The sequence below is a fragment of the Triticum aestivum genome, unplaced genomic scaffold, assembly GCF_018294505.1.
Source record: "Triticum aestivum cultivar Chinese Spring unplaced genomic scaffold, IWGSC CS RefSeq v2.1 scaffold73991, whole genome shotgun sequence".
In the NCBI taxonomy this organism is placed as follows: Eukaryota; Viridiplantae; Streptophyta; class Magnoliopsida; order Poales; family Poaceae; genus Triticum; species Triticum aestivum.
Window position 1 is genome coordinate 39,551 of NW_025228448.1, and position 11,226 is coordinate 50,776.

Below are 11,226 nucleotides of genomic sequence, written 5' to 3' on the forward strand. Positions count from 1 at the left end.
AAAAAAATGCAACCAGCTCACAAAGTAGTCCGAAAAACATAACGAATCTCAGAGCAAGAATCAATGGGCAAGAAATTGACTGAACAAATTTAAAATTAAGGCGACTTACATATAGCTAAGCTGCAAGATTATATTAAACAAACTGTCCAAAATTAAGAAAAAACAACTGAAAAACTTGAAAGAAAATATTATATGTCAGTCTTTTCGTAAGCGGATAGACAAGTAAACCAAGATCCAATTTCGACAACACACACCAAGGGAGAGCTCATGCGTGTAGCGGACATAGAGCATGAAGCCCCCCCTTCTCACCTAGTGGGGCTTACACATGTGACACATTTTCACTCTATTTTTCTTTCACGGAAATTCCAAAATAAATGTAGTTTGAAAACTTCTAAAAGATGTTTTTTGAGAAAGTTTAGAAATTTCATATTTTGAATGCTAAGGAAGTTTTGAATTTGAAAAGTTCTAAATTTTATTAAATTTGAATTGAGAGCTTCTGAAAGTTTTAAATTTTCCAAAAGTTCAAAGTTCTAAAATTTTGCCCTAGAATTCTCAAAATTTCAAACTATAACTTCTGAAAGTGACAAAAAATGAAAGTTTGACTTAGAGTTATCAATTGACGGGGCTTGTGGTATGACCACTTGAGACAATGGGCTGAAGGCATGGTAGAGGCACACAAGGGGAAAATGACATATCATGCATATATAAGTCAATAGATTATCATTACTATGATATTTCTCAACATGCAAACATACTACATCAATGTACAACCATGCATCGGGAAAAAGCTAACTTAACATGCGTTTGTGCGTATTAAATATGATTATACCACTTATATTCAATAATTATTTTATAAAAACTACATGGTAATCAAATACAATAAATCATATGTATTTTTAGTTTCAGTTCTCATATTGTTATCCAAATATTCATTTTTTATACAATTAAATATTACTGAAATATATTGTACCCAATTCTCGAAGCAATACATGTTGGTTGTCCAACATTGACAACAACCTCCCACACGACACTGGCTGCAGCCTCCCACTAATGGCATCAATGCAAGGAGAAGGGCCCTTGTCCGCATTGACGTGCGATAAAGACTTGCAGTTGAGAAGGCTCAGACCTAGCCTATTTCGCGATTGTATCGGGTCCATATGTGTAGCAAACTCGGCGTGAAGGGACGCTCCTCGACGGAGCGATGTCGATGTTTATTGCGTTGTTGCTCCACACTGCTCTCCCCTCGCCACCTAAACAAACATTCACACCTGACCTTTCCTGCACCATGGCCATGTTTAAGTGTGACCAGTATGAACAAGCACTTGCCATGATTCAGGTGTAGTTATCTCAGTTTGTTAGTTTGTCAATTACTTCTTCGTGTTCCCATATGTATTCTTATTCGTGTTAACGTCCTTTGCGGATAATTCAGAAAATGAATATTTATTATTTATTATGTGTTTTCCATAACTTACTTAACTTGCTGGTTGTAGTTCGCCTTTGCGCCAAGAGCGCAATGGGTCATCTATTTGTCATTAAAACTTCATCATAGGGCAAGTTCGACTGCATACCTTGAAACCCGTTGCAAGAAATACTACGGCCTTGATGTTGATAATGAGGTTTACATATGCGTTGGGGACATAGTAAAAATTACTATACTCGCCTTTCATATTTATCTCTATGTTTATCCTCATAATTCATTTTAGAATTTAGTAAAATATTACTACACTCTATCCTTTTGCAAAACATCATTTCGTATCATGTCTGTGGCAGGAAGGTTGGCCATTCAAGAAAAAAAATAGTTGTTCGATGTAATGAATAGCAAGCAGCGAGGAAGAACAAGCAGGACGTGTGGTTTTACTTCTTCGGGAGGGCCCAAACCTGGGTAAAAATGTGTCCCTTTTACTTCCTGTTACCATCGTGCCCAGAACACCAGCTCGGGACCCCCTACCCTAGATCCGCCGATTTTTGCATCGACGGGGTGAACTTGCAATTGGGGCCAAAAAAATGATCAAGATGAAGGAAATATGCCCTAGAGGCAATAACAAAGTTATTATGTATTTTATATCATGATAAATGTTTATTATTCATGCTAGAATTGTATTAACCAAAAACATAATACTTGTGTGAATACATAAACAAACAGAGTGTCACTAGTATGCCTCTACTTGACTAGCTCGTTGATCAAAGATGGTTATCTTTCCTAGCCATTAACATGAGTTTTCATTTGATTAACGGGATCACATCATTAGGAGAATGATGTGATTGACTTGACCCATTCCGTTAGCTTAGCACACGATCGTTTAGTATTCTGCTATAGCTTTCTTCATGACTTATACATGTTCCTATGACTATGAGATTATGCACCTCCCGTTTACCGGAGGAACATTTTGTGTGCTACCAAACGTCACAACGTAACTGGGTGATTATAAAGGTGCTCTACAGGTGTCTCCGAAGGTACTTGTTGGGTTGGCATATTTCAAGATTAGGATTTGTCACTCCGATTGTCGGAGAGGTATCTCTGGGCCCACTCGGTAATGCACATCACTATAAGCCTTGCAAGCATTGCAACTAATGAGTTAGTTGCGGGATGATGTATTACGAAACGAGTAAAGAGACTTGCCGGTAACGAGATTGAACTAGGTATTAAGATACCGACGATTGAATCTCGGGCAAGTAATATACCGATGACAAAGGGAACAACGTATGTTGTTATGCGGTTTCACCGATAAAGATCTTCGTAGAATATATGGAAGCCAATATGAGCATCCAGGTTCCGCTATTGTTTATTGACTGGAGACTTGTCTCGGTCATGTCTACATAGTTCTCGAACCCGTAGGGTCCGCACGCTTAAAGTTTGATGACGGTTATATTATGAGTTTATGTGTTTTGATGTACCGAAGATAGTTCGGAGTCCCGGATGTGATCACGGACATGCCGAGGAGTCTCGACATAAAGATTGATATATTGGAAGCCTATATTTGAATATCGGAAGTGTTCCGGGTGAAATCGGGATTTTACCGGAGTACCGGGGGGTTACCGGAACCCCCCGGGGGATTAATGGGCCAACATGGGCCTTAGTGGAAAATAGGTGGGGCGGCCACGGCAGGCCGCGCGCCCCCTCCCCCTCTAGTCCGAATTGGACAAGGAAGGGGGGCGGCGCCCCCCTTTCCTTCCTCTCTCCCTCCTCCTTCCCCCTTCTCCTACTCCAACTAGGAAAGGAGGGAGTCCTACTCCCGGTGGGAATAGGACTCCTCCTGGTGCGCCTCCTCCTTGCTCCTTTATATACGGGGGCAGGGGGGCACCTCTAGACACAACAGTTGATCTCTTGATCTCTTAGTCGTGTGCGGTGCCCCCTCCACCATAATCCACCTCGATAATATCGTAGCGGTGCTTAGTTGAAGCCCTGCGCCGGTAGCTTCATCATCACCGTCATCACGCCGTCGTGCTGACGAAACTCTCCCTCGACTTCAGCTGGATCTAGAGTTCATGGGGACGTAATTGAGTTGAACGTGTGCAAATCGTGGAGGTGCCGTACCTTCGGTACTAGGATCGGTCGGAACGTGAAGACGTACAACTACATCAACCGCGTTGTTCTAACGCTTCCGCTTTCGGTCTACGAGGGTGCGTGGACAACACTCTCCCCTCTCGTTGCTATGCATCACCATGATCCTGTGTGTGCGTAGGATTTTTTTGAAATTACTACGTTCCCCAACAGTGGCATCCGAGCCAGGTTTTATGCGTAGATGTTGTATGCACGAGTAGAACACAAGTGAGTTGTGGGCGATATAAGTCATACTGCTTACCAGCATGTCATACTTTGGTTCGGCGGTATTGTTGGATGAAGTGGCCCGGACCGACATTACGCGTACGCTTATGCGAGACTGGTTCTATCGACGTGCTTTGCACACAGGTGGCTGGCGGGTGTCAGTTTCTCCAACTTTAGTTGAACCGAGTGTGGCTACGCTCGGTCCTTGAGAAGGTTAAAACAGCACTAATTAACTTGACAAACTATCGTTGTGGTTTTGATGCGTAGGTAAGAACGGTTCTTGCTCAGCCCGTAGCAGCCACGTAAAACTTGCAACAACAAAGTAGAGGACGTCTAACTTGTTTTTGCAGGGCATGTTGTGATGTGATATGGTCAAGGCATGATGCTATATTTTATTGTATGAGATGATCATGTTTTGTAACCGAGTTATCGGCAACTGGCAGGAGCCATATGGTTGTCGCTTTATTGTATGCAATGCAATCGCCCTGTAATGCTTTACTTTATCACTAAGCGGTAGCGATAGTCGTAGAAGCATAAGTTGGTGAGACGACAACGATGCTACGATGGAGATCAAGGTGTCGCGCAGGTGACAATGGTGATCATGACGGTGCTTCGAAGATGGAGATCACAAGCACAAGATGATGATGGCCATATCATATCACTTATATTGATTGCATGTGATGTTTTTCTTTTATGCATCTTATCTTGCTTTGATTGATAGTAGCATTATAAGATGATCTCTCACTAAATTATCAAGGTATAAGTGTTCTCCCTGAGTATGCACCGTTGCGAAAGTTCTTCGCGCTGAGACACCACGTGATGATCGGGTGTGATAGGCTCTACGTTCAAATACAACGGGTGCAAAACAGTTACACACGCGGAATACTCAGATTAAACTTGACGAGCCTAGCATATGCAGATATGGCCTCGGAACACTGAGACCGAAAGGTCAAGCGTGAATCATATAGTAGATATGATCAACATAGTGACGTTCACCATTGAAACTACTCCATCTCACGTGATGATCAGACATGGTTTAGTTGATTTGGACCACGTGATCACTTAGAGGATTAGAGGGATGTCTATCTAAGTGGGAGTCTTAAGTAATATGATTAAATTGAACTTAAATTTATCATGAACTCAGTACCTGATAGTATTTTGCTTGTCTATGTTGATTGTAGATAGATGGCCCGTAACTTAAGGATTATCCTCATTGCTGCACAGAAGAATTACGTCCTGGAAGCACCGCTAGGTGCCAGACCTGCTGCAGGAGCAACACCAGATGTTATGAACATCTGGCAGAGCAAAGCTGAAGACTACTCGATAGTTCAGTGTGCCATGCTTTACGGCTTAGAACCGGGACTTCGACAATGTTTTGAACGTCATGGAGCATATGAGATGTTCCAGGAGTTGAAGTTAATATTTCAAGCAAATGCCCGGATTGAGAGATATGAAGTCTCCAATAAGTTCTACAGCTGTAAAATAGAGGAGAATAGTTCTGTCAGTGAGCATATACTCAGAATGTCTAGGTATAACAATCACTTGATTCAACTGGGAGTTAATCTTCCGGATGATAGGGTGATTGACAGAATTCTTCAATCACTGGCACCAAGCTACAAGATCTTCGTGATGAACTATAACAAGCAAGGGATGGATAAGACGATTCCCGAGCTCTTCGCAATGCTAAAGGCTGCGGAGGTAGAAATCAAGAAGGAGCATCAAGTGTTGATGGTCAACAAGACCACCCGTTTCAAGAAAAAGGGCAAAGGAAAGAAGAAGGGAAACTTCAAGAAGAACAGCAAACAAGTTGCTGCTCAGGTGAAGAAACCCAAGTCTGGACCTGAGCCTGAGACTGAGTGCTTCTACTGCAAACAGACTGGTCATTGGAAGCGGAACTGCCCCAAGTATTTGGCGGATAAGAAGGATGGCAAGGTGAACAAAGGTATATGTGATATACATGTTATTGATGTGTACCTTACTAATGCTCGCAGTAGCACCTGGGGATTTGATACTGGTTCTGTTGCTAATATTTGCAACTCGAAACAGGGACTACGAATTAAGCGAAGATTGGCTAAGGATGAGGTGACGATGCGCGTGGGAAATGGTTCCAAAGTCGATGTGATCGCGGTCAGCACGCTACCTCTACATCTACCTTCGGGATTAGTTTTAGACCTAAATAATTATTATTTGGTGCCAGCGTTGAGCATGAACATTATATCTGGATCTTGTTTGATGCGAGACGATAATTCAGTTAAATCAGAGAATAATGGTTGTTCTATTTATATGAGTAATATCTTTTATGGTCATGCACCCTTGAAGAGTGGTCTATTTTTGTTGAATCTCGATAGTAGTGATACATATATTCATAATATTGAAGCCAAAAGATGCAGAGTTGATAATCATAGTGCAACTTATTTGTGGCACTGCCGTTTAGGTTATATTGGTGTAAAGCGCATGAAGAAACTCCATATAGATGGACTTTTGGAACCACTTGATTATGAATCACTTGGTACTTGCGAACCTTGCCTCATGGGCAAGATGACTAAAACGCCGTTCTCCGAAACTATGGAGCGGGCAACAGATTTTTTGGAAATCATACATACAGATGTATGAGCTCGGATGAATGTTGAGGCTCACGGCGGGTATCGTTATTTTCTCACCTTCACAGATGATTTAAGCAAATATGGATATATCTACTTAATTTACGAACAAAATCGCTAATTTGACCTTTTTAAATATTTCAGCATGATTTGACCCTCTTTCAAAAATGAACTCTTGACCTTTTTTTATGACGCCAACATTCATGGCTTTTTTGTTGCAAGGAAAACGCCATGGTCCATGGTGTTTAACCCCCTGCCCCCCCTCCCGCCCACGCCAAAATGCCATGTTTCATGGCGTTTCATCCTCTCGAAGAGACGCCAAGCCACACTGGAGAAACTTTAGGATCAAAACGTCATGGACCATGTCGTTTTCCATGCAACCCAAACGTCATGGATGTGGGCACCACCAGAAAATGGTCATATAAGGATTTTCTTTTAAAAGAAGGTCAAATCATCCTAAACTTTGTTTAAAAGGTCAAAACATTGATTTTGATCTCAATTTACATCCACGAAAAAAGTGGTCCCTATAATTGAAGAACGGCGCGGCAAAGCGCGCGACAGCTTCTAGTCTTTGTGCATGCGCGCTGAAGATAATTAAGGCTGACACGCTGGAAAATGCATGAAGTTAACTCAGTCATAAAAATACATGTACTCCCTCTGTTCACTTTTGTAAGACCTTTTAGACATTTAAGACAGCAACTAAAATAGTTCAATTTCAGCTATTCTAAACGACTTACAAAAGTGAACGGATGGAGTAGCATTTATAGGAGTTACCCATGCAAATTTTATTGCTTTATATATATAGCACATTTGATGTAATATCTAGAACAGTTATTTAATAGAATGAGAAGTTATGTGTTTTGTCGTTCTCCTATGAAAATATAAGGGCATCTAAAGCCGGACTTGGCAAATTTGGCCCCTCAAACGCCCGCGGACGCGACTGGGCGCATCCGGACGGGCCCTCATATTTCCTTCCGGATATCCACATATCTCAAATCCGGACTCTCAAATCCATGCAAATACATGCACGTCGATCATGCAATACAATGTCGCACGTAGATAGCAATTAATTGTTGGTATCAAGCATAGATAGCGTTCACATAAAATTTATTTTAGGTGCCAAACTCAAGCATTGCCTCCTTGGTTGCCATTGTGGATTCACATGTGCTCCACAAGATTATTGAGTAGTTGCGTGTGCACCTGCTGATCTCGAAGATTCTGTTGCATCTGCAGTAAGTTCATAAGCTGAGCCGCATCTTGATTTTCCGGGATTTCAACTTGTTATCCGGGTGCTTCGAAATCATGGGTTTGGGTTACACCATCACCCTCATCCTCGACAATCATATTGTGCATAATAACATAACATATCATCAGCTGCCACAAAGTTTCTGATTCCCACTTCATTGCAGCGCTCCGCACAATTCCCCAACGAGGCTGAAGCACACCAAATGCCCTCTCCCCGTCCTTCCTAGCCGCTTCCTGCATTGTTGCAAAGTGGCGGAGCCGGAGAGTTGCCGAACGTACCACGGTGGTGTCCGGGCCGGCGATGACGTCCCCCTCGGCGAGGACGGGAGGGCTCTTTCGGAGCTGGCGGCGAAGAGCCTGGGAACGGCTGTGGAGCGGCCGTGGCGGCGGAGCGCGAGAGGGATGGTGCGGAGGAGGAAGAAGAGAGGAGATAGCAAATGGATCCGGCTGGTCTTCGGGGTGGATTTGGTGCACTTTGGGATGGGGTCGGACTGTCGGGTCCGACGTGGCGGACGTGCCCGGGCGCCCCATATCCGCCCCATATTTGGGCTGGATATGGGGGGCGCCGGTCAGCCCGGGCGTTTAAGGGCCGTTTGAGAGGTCCGTGTGGGTTAAAAATTTCATGGCCGGACAGTGAACAGGCGGCCCGCACGGACGTATGAGGCGGGTTTAAGAGGTCCGGCTGTAGATGGTGTAAACCAAACTTGAAATCCAGACCACACACATCGGCCAAACTATATGCGAAACTGCACGCTGATCCGGTCAATTTCGATTAGGCAGCAACGTACTCCAGCTCTGTGCGTGTGCGACGGTGTGGATAGAGCACTTTGCCGCACCATCCGGCAAACAAGAAAAACCTTGGAGAAGTAGAAGAAGAGTATACAGAGTGACGAGAACAACCACCGTCGTCGGATACAAACATCCATGGACTCCCAGTCAATACGTACGTTCGACTTCGGCGTTTGAACGCGGATCCATGGACGAAAAGTATGGAATCCGCTCGTATGCCCCGTCTTGCTCGCCATGCCCGCTCCTATAAATAGAAGCGCCAGCAGCATGGTTGCTACGTGCTTAGTAGCTCGTAAACCATTGCATTGCAAGAAGAAGCAAGCAACTAATTATATAGCTTAGCTTAATGGCGTCGACTCACAGCTCGCGCCGCCTCGACGGCACACTGTTTGCGCTTCTGCTCGTGCTTGCGGCCGCCACCGCCTTTGTCAGTGCTGCCGCGGCGCGAGGGGACGCGCTGGCCGCCCGGCACGAGCGGTGGATGGCCAAGTTCGGGCGCGAGTACACGGACGCTGCCGATAAATTACGCCGGCAGGAGGTGTTCGCGGCCAACGCGCGGCACGTCGAGGCTGTCAATCGAGCGGGCAACCGGACATACACGCTCGGCCTCAATCAGTTCTCGGACCTCACCAGCGAAGAGTTCGCGGAGAAGCACCTCGGGTACCGCCACCAGCACGGCGTGGACAGCACGCCGGTGGCCGCGGTGAACATGTCCAATGCTCAGTTCGACTCCACGCCGGACAGCGTGGACTGGAGGGCCGCGGGTGCCGTCACCCAAGTCAAGAACCAAGGCTCATGCGGTAAGAATCTACAGCTCCTGCAATGCATGCATGCATATATTAATTTAATGTAACGCCGTAGCATAAGCCAAAGTTCCCAAATGAATATACACGTACAGGTTGTTGCTGGGCGTTCGCGGCGGTAGCGGCGACGGAGGGGCTCGTAAAGATAGCCACTGGCAACCTCATCTCCATGTCAGAGCAGCAGGTGCTGGACTGCACGGGCGGCGCCAACTCCTGCAACGGCGGCGACATCAACGCCGCCCTAAGCTACGTCGCCTCGAGCGGCGGCCTTCAGCCAGAGGAATCCTACGCGTATACCGGCCAGCAGGGCGCGTGCCGCAGCAGCAGCGCCAGCCCAAACTCGGCCGCCTCCATCGGCGCCCCCCGAATGGTGGCACTGCACGGCGACGAAGGCACCTTGCAGGAGCTCGCGGCCAGACAGCCGGTGGCCGTGCCCGTGGAGGCTGACCGTGACTTCCAGCACTATATGAGGGGCGTGTACACCGGCAGCTCGTCGTGTGGACAGAACCTGAACCACGGCGTGACGGTGGTGGGCTACGGGACGGACAGCGGCGGGCAGGCGTACTGGATGGTGAAGAACCAGTGGGGGACGGGGTGGGGCGAGGGGGGCTACATGCGCCTCACGCGCGGGAACGGCGGCAACTGCGGCATGGCCACCTACGCCTACTACCCGACCATGGACGGCTCTTAAACACCACTACTACTGTACATCAGTCGGTCCATGCATCATCGAGTACTATAGTTTATCAGCACCATGCAGTATATACGGATTTACTTTCTGAATAAAGCATGGATCCTTGTAAAAAAGATCCATTTGCCTATGTAATACCACAAATTTGTAAGCTTGTACTATATGAAAATAAACATTTGTACTACATCAGTCCATCCAGCATCGAGTATTGGTTTATCAGCTAGCTACACTATGATGTATATGTGGATTTCGAATCTTTTTGGAAAAGAAGTGGATTTTGAATAATGAACATTGAACGCATGCATGGATCCTCGTACGAAAGATGCATTCGCCTACGTAATAGTATGAACTTGGAAGAATCTCTATGAAAATAAAATTTTCTGATTCAATCGAACACACATTCTTAATGTTCTTCCCATGTCCCGCCTTTTCGTCTTTTTTCAGGCACGTTCTTCTTCCACTCACGACCCAACACAAATCTTCATTATCTATATTCTTGTCCTTTTACTTCATTACAGGAGCCATATTTTTTTATCAAAAACAGTAGGATATGCTACCTTAAAATATTATCATCTATAACACTAAACTCCCTAATTTTATAGAGCCCACATTCAATTGAGGTCCGCAATTAGAACTGGGTCATCCGATTTTAACCAGGTCAACAATTTCTCAAAACTATCTCATTCGATTCTTTTATACTATACACTATCTTTTCTAATTTTAAGACATCATAATTAATTGATGTCTTTCATTTTGAATTGGGTCTACCAATTTTGACCGGGTCAACAATTTATCGGAGAGCTCACCTATTCAATTCTTAAATCACTATGTTCCCTAATTTTAAAGTTCTTTCACTGAATTGAGGTATTCAATTTCAGACTTGGTTTCAATTTTGACAGTGTCAACGATTATTTAGATCAATCATCAGCAACCTGCATATAAAAACATATCAATCCCGTGCACCCTCCCACCATCTAGAAAAAAGAGGCGTCACTATGTGATAATGTAGCCCCAATATAGTACATGAAACCACCTGATGAGGTTTGCCTCTATCACCACCAGCGTGGAAATTTCCTCACATGAATATAGGTTAGCTAGTGGATAACACAGAATCACACCGCGGAAAGCCCACCAAATCACAACATTATTAAATAAAAATAAAACACACTCCATCATCCCCCGCCAAACTAAATATTCCATCAATTCCAGAATATAAGGGGCATTAGTTTTGACCAAGTTTAGAGCAAAAAATATTGACATCCACAATATTAAACGAAAAGGTATGAAAATTCATTTCATTATGAATCTAATCATACTTATTTGATATTATGA

General features: G+C 44.6%; 1 protein-coding gene across 1 annotated transcript; it reads left to right on the top strand.

Annotated features, from left to right (window-relative positions):
• The first annotated feature begins 8,695 nt into the window (after positions 1–8,695).
• Positions 8,696–10,029, top strand: LOC123174145 (zingipain-2-like). The gene is made up of 2 exons (XM_044589995.1): positions 8,696–9,200; positions 9,299–10,029. The coding sequence occupies exons 1-2, from the start codon at positions 8,747–8,749 to the stop codon at positions 9,892–9,894; spliced, it is 1,050 nt and encodes a 349-aa protein (XP_044445930.1). The 5' UTR covers positions 8,696–8,746; the 3' UTR covers positions 9,895–10,029.
• The last annotated feature ends 1,197 nt before the right edge of the window (positions 10,030–11,226 follow it).

Bases quoted from the DNA above. Each gene is read 5' to 3' on its own strand.
- LOC123174145 (XM_044589995.1), top strand. From the start codon at position 8,747: ATGGCGTCGACTCACAGCTCGCGCCGCCTCGACGGCACACTGTTTGCG. The intron at 9,201-9,298 runs GTAAGAATCTAC...ATACACGTACAG, and splicing joins CAAGAACCAAGGCTCATGCG to GTTGTTGCTGGGCGTTCGCG.